At 44.3% G+C, this 21,342-nt stretch overlaps 1 protein-coding gene across 4 annotated transcripts in view; it reads right to left on the bottom strand.

Moving 5' to 3' along the window:
- Syt9 (synaptotagmin IX) overlaps positions 1-21,342 on the bottom strand; it is a 178,308-nt gene that overhangs the window by 24,091 nt on the left and 132,875 nt on the right. For 2 of the 4 annotated variants that reach the window (XR_378262.4, XR_003946532.1), the window contains 2 exons: positions 20,233-20,404; positions 17,948-18,072 (listed from right to left, as the gene is read on the bottom strand). Coding sequence is in view for 2 of the 4 variants with exons in the window: in XM_006508099.3 (XP_006508162.1) it covers positions 17,948-18,077; positions 20,233-20,404 (302 nt within the window). In the remaining 2 variants the exon portion in view is untranslated. Of the gene's footprint in view, positions 1-17,947; positions 18,078-20,232; positions 20,405-21,342 lie in introns of all 4 variants that reach the window. The other 2 variants (XM_006508099.3, NM_021889.4) reach the window with 1 other exon arrangement.

Below are 21,342 nucleotides of genomic sequence, written 5' to 3'. Positions count from 1 at the left end.
GTGTGTACTTGTATGTGTGCCTACAGCCTTGTAGGAATCACGGGTGTCTAAGCAGGCTGGTCAGTAGACCACTTAGAAGCACATGCATATGAATGGGCAGTGCATTTCTGGATGATCTACTTTATGATTCCTTTAATGATCTGAAAGCCAGGATATTGGGGGAAGCTTTGTGATCAGAATTCCAACAGCATAGGAAGTAACCCCAAGATTCAACAGAGGGGACTTCATGAAATTGAAGTTTCTGCACAATACAATATCAGCAGAATGAACAGCTCACAGAATAGAAGAAACTTTTACTAGTTATACTCCAGACAAAGAACTAATATCCAAAATTTATGGAGAACTGCAAAATTCAATACCAAACAACAATAACACCTACCAAGCAACATGTGACCCATGAAAAGGACAGTTCTCAAAAGAAATACTAATAGCCACAAACCATCATCTCTGATTACTGCTCAGTCGTCCAGAATGTCAAAAGGCAACATGTGGAGAGAAAGAGGAAGCCACCTGTCTCATGAATTCATCTTTTTTTTTTTTAACATAAACTAAGTAAGCAACCCCAACCCAACCCAACCCAACCCAACCCAACCCAACCCAACCCAACCCTGCCTCTGAAGACACATTCATGCTCACTCCTGTGGGCTTTTCTGTGTTCACGAGCGGCAGCAAGTTTGACCAGTTTTATCAGACACCATCACACCTTATTCAATAGCAGGAAGGCATCTTGCTCTGGGACCTTCTGGGTTCAGTTAGTTTGCCTCTTTGTCGATCTCTCTTTTTCTATCCTCTCTATCTTCATTACCACTCTATTTGTAGCTAGGGTTGATCCTGGAACTCCAAATCCTCCTCCCTCTACCCCTTGAGTATTGGGACTACAGGCATTTGCCACCATGCTCTGATGCTTTATACAATACTGGAGAGAAACCCAGGGCTTTGTACAGGAGGCAAGCACTCCACAAGCTGAGCTACATGCCCAGCCCCCACACAGTATCTTCGTGCATCACAACAAAACATGATTAGTATTGATCTTTTTAGCTTGTCTCCATGCAACTCTATATACACTGTGGTGGATTATCTCTCATCTGCTGCTTTTGCAGACAGTCTAACTTTCTTCCAATGGGATGGATCCTGTCTCTTGCTTGTGTTGATTTTGTTTTTCTAGTCTCTTTTCTACTCAGGAGATCACCACCATTGAAGGGTTCATTTTCAGCACAGCTAGACTGCCAAATCCTACGTATAAACAAGTGTCCAGAGCAAACACGTGTAAATCCTTGGCTTCTGGACATGCCCAAAGCCTCACTAGTTTTGGTGAATGCTTGGGCTGCAAGTACTACAGGTTCATTCATTAATATTTAATACACATTTGGATGGGCTTGCTTGAGATGATTTAAATACTCATGAATGATGACAGTGGATTCTTATAGAAGCTCCACAGGAGGAATCATGATGAGGAATGGATGCACAAATTTCCTTTGCCATCCAAGATAATCCCCAGGACCTTAGCAGCAAAACCTCTACAGTGTTTTGAACTGGCTTCTGGATTAAAAAAAACAAAACAAAACAAAAAAAAACCTAAGAACTCAGTTCACTGCTTCTCTGCCCCCCTTTTACCCTCTGAGGCTCTTTATCCACTAGTTTACATACATTTCTTCTCATTCTAGGTCTGTCATGCTTACGATTTATCTTTCCTCATGGCTCATAAAGCCTTCTCTGTCTCTCCGGAAAATCTGATGATTTCTGGTTCTGCTGATGCCTCACAGGACATGTACATGATACTTCTAAGTCACAATAAAACACACTTGTCACAATTTACTGTGGTATATCAGATGGTGTTAACAGTCATAGGGAGGCCTACAGAGTGGCTTCTGGAAACATGCTCCCCTTCTTCTGTGGCCAGGCACATACACTTCACAAATCTCAGTGTTTAGGATGCCTCTTCAACTGGCAAAATGATGTCTGGCCACGTGCAGGTGAGCCTGAGCAAGTACTGTGGATCACATGGTCCAGCATGGCTTTGTCTCTCGTCTTCTCTATATACTAACCTCCATTCATATGTTCCTCTTCTCCATTCTCTGGAGCTCATAGTTTCTCTTCTCAGTGTCACGGTTGTCTTTTGACTTGATGTTGCATGATGGCCGTTCCTGTGGCAAGGTGTGAACTCTACTCCCTCGGAGTCTCAGCAGGTGTGGCCTAGTGCTCCTGAGCGGTGGTCCTGAGGCTGCCTCTGTGGCTGTATAGGGAACTTGAGTTCTTGTTTTTTGTTCTTGTTTTTGTTTTTTTTTAGACTGGGTGTTCTCTTCTACCAGTCTTCCTGGACTCCCATACATACTCCACAGCCTCCTTTCCTGGTTTCTCAGAATGTTAACATTTATATTTTAAGCTAGATAGAGGTCTCACTCCTTCAGGAAACCAGTGGATTGAGTTCCTTTTCCTTTTCTTCTATGTTGTACACAAGACCGCATGTCTTTACTGGTTAGTATAAATCCAATCTGTGTACTTTCTTCCCTTCTTTGCCGATATTTTGTTCTCTCTATTGAACTGGTGTTTTATTTCTTCAGACAGATACCTTTTCTGAATGTCTTGAGGGATGTCTGACTGCAACCAAGAGGCACAAAAAAAACCCCAAAACAACTCCCCCCCAAACAAACAAACAGCACTGAGTGCTTTCTGAGTGGTGAAGGCTGTCTCTCTCTTGCATCAGCACTGGCCCCTTACAGTTTTAGAATAAATGTTCAAAGTTTGCTCACAGCTGGACCTGCTGAGCATGAATATAAGTGTGGGCCTTGAACTGGGCCTGGGAGGAGACAAGCTAGCAGGGAAAAGCTTCTGTGTTGAGAGCTGAGGCTGAAATCTGAGATGAAGTCTGAACAAAAATGTGCCATCTAAGAGGTAGGGCGGTATGTGGGAGGTGTGGGGGTGACAGTGCACGTGAGGTCTGAGCTGAAGAGTGCAGTCTCAAGTACAGAGCAAAGCGTGGGAGAAACGGGTCATTGGAGATGATCTAGAGAGGGCGGATGAGAGAATAAGGGTGGGGTCTAGAGCAGTGGTTGCCACCCTTCCTAACGCTGTGGCCCTTTAATACAGGTCCCCATGCTGTGGTGACCACCAGCCATAACATTATTTTGTTGCTACTTCATAATTGCAATTTTACTACTGTTACAAGTCATACTGTAAATATCTGAGATGCAGAATATCAGATATGTGATCCCCAACGGGGTTTTGACCCACAGGTTGAGAACTGCTGGTCCAGAGCCTGGCAAAATGCCCAATAGGGCCAAAGTGGGAAAGTGGCTCTTTTAAGGCTGGATAGAAGAGGGCAGAGATGCTCCCATAACACTTGAGTATGTAGTAATTATACAGAGGAAACCCAGGTAACCAGGAAGCCCTGGGGGACAGGAGGGCAGTGGTGTCCTAGTTCTGATAGGTGGGGGAGGTTCTGAGTGGGTACTGTATAACGTTGGGTTCTTTGTTCCTGGCTTGAAAGCAGCCGATCATGGAAGCAAGATGGTACCACGATGAGCCTGTGGGGGCGGGGTATCCTGTATACACTCAGAAGTGGGCAGAATTTCTAGGTAGAGTCTCAGAGCAGGTACCCACTCTTTCTCCTGTCTTTATCCAGTCTCCCCCATTGGACTTTTCTTACTCTATGTAATATTCACATTTCTTGCTTTGGGGAGGGAAAATCCATTCCATGCCCATGACCCTTCATTTTTTTCAAGTTACTAGCCTATCTCTGCCCTCTTCCTTTTCCATCAAGACACCTGAAGGAGTCAACGCCATGGACTCCACCTCCCTACTTCCCAATCCCACCCTCTTTGTCTCCCTTCTCTCCAATCAGGATGCTTCTGGATATCATTGCTCCCTTGAACTGCTTTTGTCAATAAGAGGCAACCACAAAACCTTGTGTAGCCAGTCCATCCTGTGTTCAGAATGACAGGCAGCTTAGGGATAGCACATGATGTTGAGGAATAATTTTATATATGTGTGTAGGTACACATGTGTGTACATGCATGGACATGTTTATACCCACAGAAATACACATGCATGCAGAGGCAAGGGGACAACCTCAGGCAGTATTTGTTAGCTATCTCAACCTACTTTGTCTTTTGAGACTGAGCCACTCATTTGGCTTGGAACTCACCAAGTAGGCTAGGTTGGCTGGCCAGAGACAGGAGTCCACCTGGCTCAGTTTCCCCAGCAATGGGATTTTAAGCACACAGCACCATTTCTGGGTGTTTAAATGGGTTCTAGGGACCAACCACAGTCCTTGTGCTATTAGGGGGAACTCTTGATTGACTAAGTTATTTCCCTAGTCCATTGAACAATTTAAAAATATTATCAAATTGAGATAGAAATTTATTTGAGCAGCTGTCAGGCCTTTAATTTGTGTGGCCTGCTGTGTATAGTGCTATTAATGAAATCGTCTATCTTTCCCTGGACCCTGTTCTTCCACCAACTCATTGTTCTGATGGTCTTGTCTGCCTTATCCTGAGACTTGCTGGTGCTCTTTCTGAATTTTGTTCTCTTCCACACTCTTGTCTTCATCAGGGAGTGGTGGCAAGATCTGAACCTGTCCAGTCGGAACCGAGGTCCCTTCTCGTCACATTAAGGCCACAGCTGACTCTAGAGTCATCTAACAGGGATACGCAGGCCATCCAACTGTAATCTCCCTCAGTTCGGGAAAAGCTTTTCAGCCAAGTGCTGAGCTTTCTGATATGCTCTTTGCCAAGGGATCTGGAAGCCTAATTAGTCTTTGGTTAGCAGATTACTGGCACATTTTCATTGAAAAAAATTACTGAACCAGCCTGCCACTGTACGGAGAGCACTGTGTGTGCACGCACCGTATACCCTTGTGTCCATATAGGAGGGTGATGATTAAAATCTAAGTAACTGTTTTGAATTCAGTGTGTCTTTGAGAGGGGCATCTTTTTGTAGGTAGTAAGTACAACACACAGGACTTCCTCAATCTTCCCCTATCAGTGGCTTCCCGTTTTTTTTTTTTTTTTTTTTTCTGTCCTTTATTCCAGGTCCTCTTTCCTGCCATGGGTAAACAGTAGGACCATCCATCTGTTCAACATGGTGATCTGGCTATCACCCCAAACTCCTCCCTGTCTCTGACTTTCTATGCGATGTTAGCACATAACCCATTGGAGTCTGTCCACTGTCCAGAGCCGTCAACTTCTGCCTTCTAGCTTCAGCACACCCATCCTGAGCACTGTTGTGATCTCTCTCCAGCCTCCTGCCTAGCTCCTCCAGATGGTCAGTGCAGTCCCTTTAAAATATCAACTCAAGCATGCTGCCGTTCATCTTAAAGTCATTCCTAAGTTCTGATAGAAAGGGCATCCCCACACCCCCTTTCTGGTACCAAGCCCCTGAGTTCAATCATTTCAGCTGCTGTCCCGGTGCTGGTCCACCTCTTCACTCTTCTGTGCCTTTGAATGTACAGATCTCTTCCCTTCCCTCCTCCTCTTTGCTCAACGGGAGAGAGAATTCGTACCCATTCCCAAGAGCTTGCTCAAACTGGGTTGGCATGTGTCTGGAGGCATGGGAACTCTCTCCCCTATGCTCCCTTATGCACCGTGAAAATACCAATCACATAATTGGTTACATTACACTGGGACAGTTTACTGTCCATCTTCCTGGCCAGCCTCATGAAAGCCAGCACTTAAGTCTTCACCCCAGTAGCTGGAGCACTCAATACGGGACCTGGCTCCCAGCAGGAGTGAAGGAGACATGGAGAGAGAGCTGTTATAGCAGGTGGGACTTACCTCCAGCACGAATTGCCACTTCTTCCTTCTCTGGTTTTATAACATGTTTCCTCAATGATCAACATACAGTTGGTATCTCTGTGCTGTTTAGCATCTAAGAGTAAATCCAGCCCCACAGCAAAGGTTACACATTTGTAGTAAAATAACTTACTTGTGCTCATGAAAATTTAGTAATATAAACACAGGGAATGTAGCATCCTATTCAGAGTCTAAAACCAAGGTGTTGATTCCTGGTGACTGCCTGTGAAGCCAAGCCTGGAATGCAGGACTTTCAAGTGAAAGGCTGTAATAAACAGCCTGAAAACTGTGCAGAGTTCTGGTGTGTGTGTGTCTCCCTCTTTCTCTCCCTCTCTTTTTCTGAGAGAGAGAGAGAGAGAGAGAGAGAGAGAGAGAGAGAGAGAGAGAAGAACCAACCTACCACTGAGCTATAACACCAGCTCCAAATGTATACACTTGATCTTGATTCAATTCCATAGCTCCCTCATTACAGACCCATTCTGGACCAAAACTGCATATGCTTTTTGTGAATGTGTGCATCCTTTAACTCAGTAATTTTGTGCTGAGAATGTTTACCCACTGCTGGATATATGAAATTAATGTAATGATTCTGTCGAGTATTACTTTTTAAACTGAAATAAGAATGTAAAGAACAAAAGCACAGACCACATGCATACACATGTTTTCACCGAACTTTTTAAAAAAGCCTTACAATTGTGTATCTGTAATAATATCAAATGTATTTTCTTTTCTTTCTCATTTTTTCTTTCTTTGGGTGTCTGTGTGCATCTAAGTCTTGCTATTAGCCAAGGCTGGCTCAGCTTCCTAAGGAAAGGGACTATAGGCACATAGTACCATGCCCAGTTCAAATGTGTTTCGTGAAGCAGGGGTATGTTTATACCTCGCTCTAACTCAGGTGTGGGGGGAACTTGTTTCCATATTGTGCTGCAGCTTACATTTCATACACCAATATCTTTGGGAACCACTGAAGACCCCAAAAGTGGGTAGGAAAGGGGAGGAAGGGGGAGAGGAAGGAAGAGGAGGGGGAAGAGTCAGGGAGAAAGAGAAGGAATGTAACTTGGAATAACTCCTTAAAGTTGTCCTCTTCTGAGAGCCCTGCAATAACACCATGGAAGATTAGCTGCTGAGGCAAGGAATGTAGCTGAGTCGGCAAAACACCCACCATGCTGGCATGTGCAAGGCCCAAAGTTTGATCTCTGTCACCATGGAAAAATAAAATAAAAATCTTAAGCTGTGTGTGTGTGTGGGGGGGGGCACACCTCTAATCAATCTCAGCACTCAGAAGGCTGAAGTTGGGGGGCCATGGGCTCAAGGTCAATCTGAGAGCCACTGTCTTCAAAAACCAATGGATGGAAGGAGAAGAAAATTGAGATTTTTGCGGGGTGGGGGGGGGGGACTGAAAAAGGAAAGAAACTTGCTGGGTGTATTGTATTTTATTGCCCGGCCTCTGTCAGTCCCTTTCCTATGCATGCCATCTAATCACAACAGGTGTTTACAGCTGGCACTAATCCTCCTGCTGACAGGGAGGGAGGTGATCCTCAGAGAGTTCAGGTAACTTGCTAGAGCTCAGCAGCTGTAAGTGGCAGAGCTGGTCTGAGCCCCTCCCTGTCAGCCACCAGTGACAAAGCCCACTGGGTAGCTCACCGGGATGTTTAACTGGGCCATGGAGTTCTCTCTAATTAAATGATTTTGCTTTTTCGATTTCTTGTTGCTTTACTCACAGTGTGCTTGCATGAATCTGTTTGACACATTCATATTTCAAATCAGACTCCAGGAGTGAGTGCAAAGGAAACCTAAACAGTTAATAGCTGGTTCATGGGCGGGGGCATTCTTCAGTGGCATACGCTCTGGCAAGATGCCCATGCTCCTGTAAGCCGTCCTAATGAAACTCACTGAGTCATGTAAAAAAGACAATCAAAGTAGGAAGGGGACTGCTTGGGAAGAGGAAGGAGCAATAGGAGCAGGAGGGGACACGAGAGGGTGGTGGGGGAGGGGATGGATACACTCAAAATACATTATGTACATGTCTGAAAACAGAAAACCACATTATTATATAATTAATATATGTTAACACAAATTTAGATCATTCCATCCTTGTGACTGCTTACTGCTCTAGCATTTGTCTGTCTTCCAAGTCTTTTCTCTTCTTTTCTTTTTCTTCCTTCCTTCCTTTCTTTCTTCCTTCCTTCCTTTCTCCTTCTTCTCTTCTCTTTCTCCTTCTTCTTCAATTTCTTCAGTCACATGGAAGGACTTTTATGTAACAACCCCCACCCCACCCCAATAACTACCCAGCAAGTAAATCTCATTTAGTCTCATAAAACCTAAAAGCAGATGCCATATGTTGTTCTCTGAGCATGGAGGGGGTTAGGGTTTGATGGAGCTCAGTGCTTAACTTCTCATTCCTTCTAGAATGAGACTGAGTGCAGCCTGGAATTTGGTCCAGATCGATTGTTCAGTAGTTGACCCCCACATTATCCTACCGTATGGAGTGCTTATCTATAAAGCTTATGGTTCTACCACTCTCTGTGTTTTCTGAGGGTTCCTCTTCCCCTAAACCATAGACATCCTTAGCCACAGTCTCTTAATCGGATCATAGTGATTTCTGTCAGGCAGCCTGGGCCCCAGTTCTAATCAGAAAGCAGCTGGTTACCACCATCATAGACTTGCCACTCTTACAGCACTGAGCACACCTTGCCGGGAAGGTCAGTCCACAGCTGAGGAAGAGAGGTGATGACTTTCCTCCTTTGGCACTGTATTGAGAGCTCAGCACTAGCTCTAGTCCCGATTTTGCTCATCATTTTCTAAGGAGGGACCTCATACTTAGCAGGGCAGTGACCTGGCCACCCATGGGTTCAGATACAATCTATAATGACGAGAAGGCTATATATTTGTGCTTTGGGGCTTGAGAGAATTATTGGCTTAAAACAGTAAGAGGAACATCATCTGGACCAAGTAGTCCTCAAAACCTTCCGTGTGATTCAAAATGCTTTTTTTTCCTCTATTCTTCCCTCTTTTACTTTTCAAGGAGCTCATCTGACAGCAGCAACTGGAGCTGAGAGTGATTTTCCCATAATAAGGAGAGAGTTTCTCAAGGTCTTTGCTATTAACTCTTTTATGCTCACTGCTATGTGGAGCTGATGTGGATGCTTTGTGTGCGTAAGGACTTAGACAGTGCTGTGTCTGATTTTTCCCTTGTTACGCTGAGAGTACAGGCTTCACTCAGTTTTGATTTCCTTCTCATTCTTGATGAGACTTCTATCTAGGTAAACCTGTTCTTACATATGTTGGTTTAATACTTGAAAGGTAACAAATGGTTCAGTACTTGTAAATAGTGACACAAGAGCCATTGGCTCTAATCTTGGAAGTGGATATACTGCAACTTCTATGAATACAGAATTTGAAATGCAGTTGAAAGATAAAATTCTATGGCCTCAACTATAGACCCAGGTATGGCCGGGCGTGGTGGTGCACGCCTTTAATCCCAGCACTTGGGAGGCAGAGGCAGGCAGATTTCTGAGTTCGAGGCCAGCCTGGTCTACAGAGTGAGTTCCAGGACAGCCAGGGCTACACAGAGAAACCCTATCTTGAAAAACCAAACCAAACCAAACCAAAGCACCCAAGTATAATGATGTCACCCTGCAGGCCTAAGGAGGAAAGAAAAGGCTTGCTGTCCTATGGCTTTAAGGTCATGGGATAAAATCTTCCATAGACAAGTAGTCTTGGTTGTCAGCCTTGTGTCCTAAAGAGAGAAGCACACAGTTCAGCCCCCCCCACCCCCCCGCCAGTGCCCCAGACTAATAGGCCAGGATCCTCTACTCGAGATCCTACTCCAGTCCTTAAAGTTTGAAGTTAAAAGGTCTTCTGTCCTTTTCTGGAATGTCAATTCCAGTAGAGGGAGGATTACTCATTATCCCTGTAGAGATGCTTCTAGAGACAGGGCGCAAACAGATGATGCTCAGTATTATATTGATGAATTCTGGATCCTTGTCTTCTCTTAGCAGGCAGGTATTGCTTGGCCCGAGTCAGCCTTGTTTCTTATTGTTACTCTGAACACAAATAGTAAGGAGGGTCCCTTGGATTTTAGGCTTAAAGTACCTTAAACTACATCATATGTAAGCTGCAGAAATTTATTACCCATAGTTCTGGATATATGAAGTCCAAGATCAAGGCTCCAGTGTTTTGGTGTTTGGTTAGGGCTAGTTAGCTCTAAGCCTTGATAGGCCATGCCCTTCTTGCTGTGCACTTACATAGTAGGCTTCCTTTATATGGTCTCAATTTTATCCATGTGGCAGAGACTCCTCACTTGATCATTCCCCACCTTTTAATACTACCTTATTGGGGATCTGATTTTAACAAGATTTCTTTCTTAAAAAACAAAACAATGATAACACCCTCAAAAACAAACAAACAAACAAACAAACAAAAAAAAAACCCCAAAATCTAACCTTCAGACCACCACAGAGATAAAATGCAGTAGACAAGGCCCAGAGAAAAACACAAACAGATGTGGATTTCTTTGGATCCAAATTTCCACGTCCCCTGCAGAGACCTTCATTAAGCATTAATAACAGGAAGAAAAATCCAGAATGTTTACATTTTACAATTTGTAGTCAGTCTTAATCTTTTTGGATGGCATTTACTTACTTGATTGGTTTTATGACCTTTCTCTACTCAGCTGTCAGTCTGAACATTTATTTATCAATATTAAAGTACCTAAGCAGGTGTCACCCATCTGATCCTCAGCCACACAGAACACAACCACATTGATGTTCCCTGTCTCATACAGAATGCTTATTTTGGACAGTTGGACTGTAATGCATCATTGCACAGCAGGTGCCTAACAGTTGAGATTGCTTTATGTAACTGCCAGCAATTTATAAAGTTTTCCTTGGTTTTGAAAAAATTCTCCTTTAAGATCTTCACTTATAAATGTATCATGCCCTGAATTTTACTTAAAATTCGTGAAAAGATATAATCTTACCACTCCTGATTGCCAACTTCCAACACAGTGAGATTTGTTACTTATTACTTAAAAGTAAAGTGGCAGGAGTAAAAGATAGTGACTAAAGCTATTAACGTTAAAAGTTATTTCCAATTTTTAATTACATTTCTTTAGCACACATGTGCATGTGCACGTGTGCGAGTACGTGCACACTTGTGGGCAATGATACACACGTGTGAAGTGGACAGAGTGAACATGTACCACAGCATGCATGTAGAGGTGAGAAGACAATTTGCAGGAATTTGGTTCTCTCCTTTTGTGGGCTGGGTCCCAAGGATTAAATTCAGGCCATCAATCTTGGTAGCAAGTGTCTTTCCCAGCTAAGACATGGATCACACTGGCTCAATTTTCACTTTCATTCTAAATCAATTGAAAGATAGGGGTAGGAGACTCCATGGAGAAGAATGGGTATATGAAGGAGCTGAGAAACTGCCTTTGATGGGGAACTTTCTGTAGGCCCTCACATGTCCATGTATGAGCTGAATTCCCCCTGGAAAGTTCCAGGCAAGGGACAGTTCCTAGAATAATGAGCAGCTTAGCATCTGCAAGTGGCTCTTGCAGGAACATCATAAATCAATGATTTATTTCATCTGTGAAGAAAGAATCAGCCCAGCCCATGTGTCAGCAAGTCCCCTGTGAATGCCATTCTGGAGATGGAGGAGCGAAAGCACAAGTCCATTGCCATCCACCTTCTGTGTTGTAATTATTGGAGCATACCCACAATGGCCAGAAGGAGCTACAGCAAGGTGCTCTGGGAAGGAGAGGGCCGTGAAGACAGTTAACCTTCTTTCTACAATGTTCACCACATGTTGTTATCTTTTATGTCTAGTGGCTATTTTGAGTGCTTCTGTGCTTTGCATGATTCCTGTCTCTACAGACCTTTGAGGAAGTTCTGGATTTGTATCTTTTCTGAAAATGAGAGAATACTCAGTGTCCTCTCTTTCTGTACAGATAGTTTAATGTAGGAAGAAGGAGTTTCTTGTGAAAGTCTCAATTGTCTTGAGTTTGTTAACCACTCCTTCCCCCAGCTGGAAACACAATGTTTCCCTAACACTGACTGCCCACTCATCCAAACTGTTTTCGGACCACTTACCATCCCTTGGAACAGGCTCGAACAGGTGGGCTGCTGGTTTCCTATCAGGACCACGCAGCACCTCTTTATATTCACTGCAGCCAGTTCAGCTCAGGGGCTCCCTAAATGCGCATGGACACTGCTCTGCTGTATCCCACCATCAAAACACAGTCCAGAAAATTCCAAAGGCGGGACCTTCCCAGCAGCCCCCAAAACCCATGCTTTTCCTCGTCTTTTATTTCCACACATGATACATCAAATCATGCTGTTGTATAAAGCTGGAACTAAAATATTTTCCTGGTGAGAAAGGCCAAACCATTTCCCAAATAGTTCTCACTCGGGGTACTGCTGCTGGCCTCTGGGATATCTGTGTGTCACCTCTCTCTTATGAAAGCTGGTACCAAGTACTCTAGGACCCAGTCAACCATATCAGCTCAAGGGGAGTCTCATGTTTTACTAAGGACTCTCAGTTCTGAATATTATCTTAGTTGTACTCAATATGTAAAGCCATGGTGATTGGCTAATTAATGGGAAGGATGGAGGAAATGATTTCTGGTCACTTCTTAATGGAGAAGTAATCAAAAGCTTGGAGCGACTAAGAAGCACCAGCTCCATTTAAACGTGTGCTACAGATTCCCTCTCAGTAACTTTTATACCTTGCCCTCTTCTACTTTGGGTTCTACTGAATGGAGATTCTGCATCTTCTACACAAAAGGAACTCAGTTGATTCCATTACACACTTCTTTTATTCTTTCCCAAACTCATCAGATATTAACTACCTATGTGAGCAGGGTTGATCTTCCAATATCTATGAATCATATCCCATGCACTGAATTAATACAAACTGGAGGCAGGTAACACAGTCAACAATCAGTCTCTCACAGAAAAAAAAAAATCATAGAGATGAGGCCTGTTGAGGGGAAAGAAACACTTCTCATCTCTAAGCATTTCCTTTACATGTTCAGAGAGCACTTTGACATCTGGGACATAATTCATAGGTAGAGAAGACTAATACTAGGTTAGAAAGGGATTTTCCAGGCAGCCTTTGACAAAGTCCCATGAGGACACACAGTGACCCATCAGAATGTAGGCCACACAATAATCATAAGAATTTTACTGAGCACTAGTTAGATACAGTCTGTGGAGTTGCACTTCTTACAGGTTATCTTTGGGTCTGCACTGAAGCTACACCGAGTCCCAGAAGGAGAAAGCCTGGGAGCAGGAAGTAGTAATTCTGGTTTACCCCGAGTTTGAAACCCTAGGATCAGATGGACTGAGGCAGGAACTAAGTGCAAAGGTGGCCGCTGGACTAACACGAGTCACAGGGACAAGAGGTCAGTGGGTAACTGGACAGGTGTGTGATGGCACCCAGGCTCCTGCAGCTCCGTGCACCCTTTCCTTTACATCCTTCCTTGAAAACTGCTCCTAGCGCCTGCCTCTGTGGTGAAGAGCAACTTGCTCAGAGTGTTTAAGCAACCTGCACCTTTGGGAAGCAGCCATGATCACTCTATTGAGTTTTCCTGTCTTGCTGGTACCTTTCTCAAGAACTATCGTCCTTACACTATTGATGGAGTGGGCTACTAATTACCTTTCTTTGACCTAGCCTGGGAAATCAGATGTTTTCTCCTGGGAATGTGTAGATGCAAGACTCCAAGTGGGCTCTGTTGAACACTAGATAGAAGTATCTAGAAATGTTTTAAACAGGGCACTGATGCAACACTGAGGCAAGACTCCATAACTGACGTTTGGTTTAGGTTCCTCACAGCATTAAATTTATAGCTTTAGCCCTGAAAAAAAAATTATAGCTTTAATGAGCCTGTGTAGTACACAGACGACTCTGGTCATTATAGTACGTCCTGTGCTATTGGACTATCTGGGAGGAAGGGTGCAGCAGGGTTAATCAGGTGATCTTTACACGCTTGTACAAAGCCTTTCTGGCCTGATGCAAATGTCTGTACAAAGGCTAGATATTAGGAGAGTATGAATCCACACTGAGCATCCTAGTATTGGATTGATATTATATATATAAATGTGGAATACATACACACACACACACACACACACACACACACACACACGGAACCTCTTGCTCCTGTGGCTCATATTAGTCCAGGGGCCACTTTTGCACTTAGTTCTTGCTTCAATCCATCTGATCATAGGGTTTCAAACTTGGGATAAACCAGAAAACTTTATGTATGTATGTATGTATGTATGTATGTATGTATGTATGTGTGTATGTGTTATAAGTATATAAATGGGGTTATTATTACATTATATGAATCCTGATAAGAACTTTGCCATATATTCTTATTGGATTATCTGTCATTATCATCTCAGAAAAGTAAAGCATGATTTAAACACATGGCATCTACATCTGGTTTCCCATAATTCCAAGTCTTAATCCAGACATTACAAAGCACTTCACAGGAGAGCTATGCAAAACCTGAACTATTATTGCCTGCTAATCTCCTGAGGCTTGGGAAGTAGGTCACCTCGACTGTTAGGAGGGTGAGGAAGGTGTGAGGATATGACCAGATCAACACCATCTTATCTTGGATGCACAGAGGAAGATGCTGTGATTAGAAAGCCCTTAGCACTCTGGTCTCCTGCAGTCCTACAGAAGGGACATTCTTACCTCTAAGTCCCAGGTTAAATTGCTCTGGGAGAGCTTACACGGCTTTCTGAGCTAATGACATTATAAAGAGTAAAGAGGAAGGCACTGGCTGACCTTTGGGTGTGCAGTGAAGCCATGCCAAGTCCCAGAGAGAGAAACGGATCTTTGAATTCATTGGTTCTGAAGACTCCATCTGCTACCTACCCTGGCAATGTCAGGGTATGTTTGCTATAACCTGGAGTAGATAGCCAGGTCTCTACTGGAGTAAGTGGTCATTTATAACTTAGTCCCTTAGTCCCTAGCAGAATGGCGTTTCTGTCAGGCCAACCTCCTCTCACACTAAAGCCCAACTCATTCTCATTCTTATGAAGCATGCTCGGTGCCCCATAATATATGCTTACACACACACACACACACACACACACTTTTTTTTATTCTCCACTATATAACAAGCTTAGGGCTAGCCTTGGCTACATGAAACCCCATCTCAACCCACTCATCCCCTTAAAAACTGTAATCTTTACAACTGCCCATGAGAGACAGGCAGTTACGACAACTTACAGATGAGAAAAAGCAAAGGTGAAGAACAGTCAACCAGCATGTGGCTCACAGCGTGTGAATCTAGGTCCACCCAACTCCAGTATACTCAATTTCCAGCACTGCCTGTGACCGCCTCCATCCAGAGTGGCTTACAAAGCACGGTCCACCGCCCACCTTCTTTAATCTCATCTGGTACCATTGCCCTAATTTTGCCAGCTGCATGTTTATTTTTAAAAGGAAAGGCAGCATTTCCCCTCTGGAGATGGGGCTATAGTTCAGGACGTGACTTCACAAAACAGGCAAGAGGCTGCAGAGAAGGAGCAGCTTCGCTCGCCTTTCATATCAGGGACACAGGCATTTCATTTCCTTAGTTCCCTTGCAACCACGGAGACACGACCATTGTATTAGCTGAAGTAGTTCTAGCCACTGTACAAACGACTCCCAAGTTTCATTACTTTAACCCTCTCACTTATGTAACTGCTGAACACAGACTTGCAAAGGGCTTGGAGCGAAGGGTTTAAGGAGCACCTCCCAGGGACCCAAGTTGTGTGACTTTCTTATCTCTAATGTGGAAGAAGCCTCCACAGAGCTTCCTACCCCTGCTTTGTGATGCTCCCATACCTGGCATGCCACACCCTGCCAAGGGTTCCTGTGTGCCAAGGCCACAGACAAAGTTCTGCTTGGTTCAGGGCTCATTCCCCAGCCCCTGTAGACCTTTCTCCTTTCCTGTTACCTGTCACAGAGTTTTGACACTTAGGACCACAAAGGAGAATTTAAAGCAGAAAGTGACTGTGAAGGGTCCAGGAGGTAGATTACAATGGCTCCCACTGCCACTCACCAGTGACAACCCTGGGCAGTTTACTAAGCCCACATATGTGGTACTCTGTGACTTCCGCTGGGAGCTGAGGAAATGAGGCAGAGTTTCCCTGGATCTTTCTCGAGCGGCTCTCAGGTCTTGGGGTCTCCCTTAGGGATTAATTTTGATTTCAGAAGAGAGGTTTGCTTTCTATGGCCCAGAGGCAGAGATATATGCTCAGGGGTCTGCAAATTTGGGGACTCTGGTCTATCATTGAATATAACTAGTGCCTTTCTGTACTGTTCCTTCAAAGGAGGCAGCCCCTTGTCCTCAGGCCTGGGTTGGGGCCTCTCTTCCTCTACAATTGCCTGCATGTTTACTCCACCATACTTACCTCACTGCCAAGGGCACAGGAACCACCCACACTGGACAGTGATCTCTTATGCTTTCGGGGAGCTGATGCATGGAGAAGCTGCCTACACTGGAAGAACAGAGGAAAGTTCTCTGCCTGGAACCCACATACTCTTGGTCAATGACCCTCGCTTGCTATCTGGGGTTCTCATTCCCAGCAGCTCCAGTCTCCTGTAACCTCAATGAGCCCTGCCCCATGTGTCTGGTAGCTCATCCTCTGAGTCACAAAGCTTATCTCTATGCACTTTAATGACTCACACTCCATCTCATACACTCTGGCCAGTGAGTTAAGGTACTTGTCTCCAAGTTCAATGACCCGAGTTCAGGCTCTGGGGTTCACCAAGTGGAAGGGGAAAATCAACTCCCAAAAGTTGTCCTCCTATGAACTAACCAGTACCCCAGAGCTCTTGACTCTAGCTGCACATGTATCAAAAGATGGCCTAGTCGGCCATCACTGGAAAGAGAGGCCCATTGGTCAGGCAAACTTTATATGCCCCAGTACAGGGGAATGCCAGGGCCAAAAAATGGGAATGGGTGGGTAGGGGAGTGGGGGGGGTTGAGGGTGTGGGGGACTTTTGGGATAGCATTGGAAATGTAATTGAGGAAAATACGTAATAAAAATAATTAAAAAAAAAAAGTTGTCTTCCAATCTCCACATGTGTGCCCTTGCATGAGCACCACCAACAGACCAATAGGCAAAGACATTTATGTGTTAAAAAAAAAGTCTGTCCTGCAGTCTCTATAAGAGCTACAAAGAAAGGGGCCTCTCATTTGCAGGTGTGCTTCATGTGTCTTCCTGGCATGTGATCCTCAGAAACAGTTCTCAGTGAAAATCCGTGCTGAGAGAATGCCCACGTAAACGAGTCAATAAGCAGAGACAAACTGAAGAATGCATGAGAGGAGACAGAGGAGTGAGTGGATGAGAGACAGGTGCAGGATGACAGCCAGGATGCATGCATGCTCCCTTTCATTGCAAATAAAACCCTACTTCTAGTTAGGTACATAATTAAAAGAAGATATTTACTGCTTTCCTTTGAAAGTAGACAATTCCAAAGTCCTGTGACTACATTGCATATAAGAACCACTATCTTGGAAAATCTCAAAGAGAACCCTGGAAGAAGTGCTGTGTGTTCTTCTGACCCTTCGCCTTGCTCCACATTTTTGTGGCATGAAAGCTATGATGGTTTTGAGCTCAGTAGCCACACTGCATAATGAGGTAACTTCTGGGACACTTAAGCTGAAAGATGGGAGAATTCTAGGCTTCTGTTGACCATGGGGCCACACTGTCTTCCTTTGGACTTGCTAGATGTAGGGAAGAGAAAAATTTACTTTCTCCACATTGTTGTTTTGTGCTTTGTTATTTGGTTAAATAAACCCGAACCTAGTATTAAGCAACATAAGACTTACAGACTAGAGCCAGAGGCAGTTCAAAAATTGAGGGCTCTCTCTGTCTCATCCAGATGCCACCCAAAAGCCAACTCAAAGCTGTAACATGGAGTCAGAGAATACTGTTCCTTTAAAAAAGACAATAAAAATGTCCCTGATCCAAATGTCTTAGGCTGGTGGAGAGAATATCCTGTGCAAGGCATAAGTGCCCTGGGAAATGTCACCAGGGACAGTGCGGGGGATAGAAGAGCCTGGCACATTTGTGCTGTTCACAGCTCTGCATTTCAACAGCAAAACATGTCATCTACAGAGTGGACCACGTCGGGGTAGGTCTTACCTCCATCAGAGAGTGCCAGTGTGCGATGGGCTTCCGAGGATATGACAGCATCTCACTCCAGTGGTCTCTGCCCAGCCGCTCAGCCTCGTTTCCTACTTGGCACACGCCAATGACCTCATTGTGACCTACACTGTGAAAATGGGCCACAACAGTTTTTTCTTAAAATTTTGGTATGCTAAAGTAAAAGCAGCAGTTTTTCACCTGTGGGTCATGACCCCTTGGAGGGGGTGTCATATATCCTACATATCAGATATTTACACTACGATACGTAACAAGATTACAGTTATGAAGTACAACAAAATAATCTTATGGTTGGGGTCACCGCAACATGAGGAACTGTATTAAAGAGTCACAGCTTTAGGAAGGTTGAGAACCACTGATTGAAAGCAACAACTCAGATGGGTGGAGGAAGTTCGGAAGCGGTGGGCTATCTTTTTAAAAACTACTTCTCTAATTTAAAACTACAATCCAAACTAAACATCAGAAAGACCTAGTATACTAGGTCAATACTGTATCTAAGTTTCCTAATACCGGCATTTGGCCCTGACAACCTTTGCTCAAAGAACTTCTTGATTTGCTCATGATACTGTTTCTGGTTCTGAAGGCTAAGCAGGCTTCCAGATTTACAGAATGAAAAGGAACCCTTAGGGAGGAGTGATGTAGAACCCACTCAAATCTCCACAAGAGGCAACTGAGGATGGTGCGGTGAAGGCCGGCAGGGAGGGCTCCTGGGTCTCCTTGCTCCTTGTTTCATTAGAGACTGCTGCCATCATCTTCTCTTTCTACGCTCAGCTTTGGTTCTTTGAGCCAACTTGAGTTTTTAACTGTGATAGACACCCAGCTCCTTAAACTTAGGGCTGAAACTTTCTGTGAGTATTCTGAGTTGAGTCATTTTACTTTTTCCTTTGGGGGTGGGGGGCAGGGAGAAGTCCCTTGAAATAACTGGAAGGATGTGGCCCATCCTTGGACTCTTCATGATAACCTCCCTTTCCTCCCTGACAAGACAAATGGCTTCTATTCTATTTGCATGAGGAGAAGGAGAGGTGGGGATGGACTGTCTGGGGCAGTTAAGCCTGTGCTCATTAAAATCAGATGCCTGCAGAGGCCCTGTGCCTACTGCCATGGGTTTTCCCAGGCCACTGTGACGAGTTTACTAATAATTGAATTGATGCAGAGATCACATAATCAGATTTGTTGATGCAGGAACCTTGGCAATAGCTCAGGAAGTGCTATCCTAGCCTTCCACAGCTGGTGGGCAGCATCCCCTCCTGGGACCTGGCACTCTGGTGTTGTATGTGTCCAGAGAAGCCAGGGCAACGTCTGTGCCCAGCATGGGCTGCCACAATCAGGGGCAACTGTGTCAGAAGACAAGGCATGCTTTGTGTTGGGATCTACTGGAAAGCATTGAGGTCACTGAGGCTGCTGTGCTGACATTTCAGAGGTGGATGGAAACATTTTTAGCTACAAATAATATTTGTAAGATTATATTAGAAGTCAGACTGATTTTTTCTTTTATAATTGTGCCCAGACCACGTGGGAGGTTTCTAATTAAAAAGAGACTTTGCATTTCAGTCTAATGACTGGTTCAACATGTATAATTCCCTGTTGGTACTTCCTTTGCATATTAAAATGACTGTTTTTCAAATCTGTCCTTTAAATACACAATTGGCTACAATGCAGGCTATAAATATCTCCTCTGTGCTGTATTAATTAAAAAGCCTAGCATCTTATACATTTTAATGTACCCTGCCATCCATACTGATTCTAGCATTTTCAAGAGAACATTTCTGTGTTTGCTTTCAGACTTAAGTGGACGGAAACGATCTTTATTAAACAGTGCAAGAAGGAAAAAAAAAAGATCGAAGTTATATATTTAGAAACGTTGGTGGCGTGGCTAAAGTAATCATTCTGTGTTTCCACTGAAGGAGTCAGAACTGCTCAATGAAAAACAAGACCTGTGGGACTGTAGTTTTTCATAGAGAGATACCAGGAAGTGTGCAGAGATGGGCAGGGAAAGGTGGCATGTGGGAAGGTGGACGAGAAGATAAGAAAGGGGGAGGGGAGAGATGAGCATATTAGAAGTACTATAGTAACAGGATTCTGCACTATGGTTTGGATGATGTGACTCCCTGTCAGCCTGCTTCCCACATGCTGCCCTTTCAGTCACTATCCTAGGACCCCAGCTGAGCTCCCTAATATGGTTGCTCATGTGGCTGCTCCCTAATCTGCCCATCCTGCCCCAACAACAGTGAGACTGCACAGAGAAAGAGCTCCTGACATCTCACCGGTCATAGTCCATGACGGCTATGGACAAGTGGATCTGGTCGATGCTCTCGGGAGGGACGTCGAAGACTATGGCTTCATTGTAAACGGGATTAAGCGTGTTCCTCTTGGTGGAGGTTTTCCTCTTCTTCAGTCTCCGGCCGTCACACATCAGTGAGACTTTCACGTAGGGATCTGCACAGGCATGAGAACAGGGCACTGTGAGGACACACAGAGACGCTGGGAATGTGTGGCCAGTGCAGGAAGCCTCCCCTTCTCTGTTTGGAGTCTAGAGTTTGAGGATTTTAATTCATGTGATATGTGATGTGGGCAGTGACTACTTAGAACAATTAAGTTATTCATTCAAGAAAAAGCACAGGACACTGTCTCCTCAGAATTCATGAAATTTAAAAATAGGGTGAAAACATCTGTTACCAAATTATAAAATATGCCAACCAGAATTCAGGACCAGCCTGACTGTGAAAGGAAGACAATCAGACATCGCTAAGGAGTGGGAGATAAGACTCAGTATCCCAACTCTGAGCTACCCATGAAAATTGTTGCTTAAAGACTAGGCCTTTAAGCAGGGGGGTGCTTCTAGTTCTATAAGTTCTGAATTCCTAGAAAATGGGGCAGCCTGTGTGCATGAATGGCCTTAAGTACTGGGGACTCCTGGAAATGTGTTTGCAAAGGGAGAAGCTGTTCATTAATTAGGATGAGAGTGGATGAGACATTTATAGCATAACCAAGGCAGACTGACAGGTGACATTGCTTTCTGGAGGGGGCACTTCTGGTCCCACTAGCCTCTCAGTACCATGCAGCTCAAAAGGGATTCCTGTATCGCTCTACTTAACTACAAGCCACCCTGACTCCTTATCCCTTCCAGAAGGTACTTTAAGCCAGGGGAGTTGTATCCTTTTTTTGGTTTTTGTTTTTCTTGCTTAGAACCAGCCAGGAGTATAGGACAGAATATAACAACATGATGGAGTAAATGTCAGTCAGTAACAAGCGTCAGACTGGAGTGAGATCCTACCTTCCATGGACATGCCTGCACATGGTGGGTGACATGCACTCATAATCCCAGTCTGTGCAAGGGAAGTAGAGACAAAGCGATCCCTGGCGTTTCCTGTGCA

This window comes from Mus musculus, chromosome 7 (genome assembly GCF_000001635.26).
Source record: "Mus musculus strain C57BL/6J chromosome 7, GRCm38.p6 C57BL/6J".
NCBI lineage: Eukaryota > Metazoa > Chordata > Mammalia > Rodentia > Muridae > Mus > Mus musculus.
This window is presented reverse-complemented; position numbering and strand designations above follow the sequence as displayed.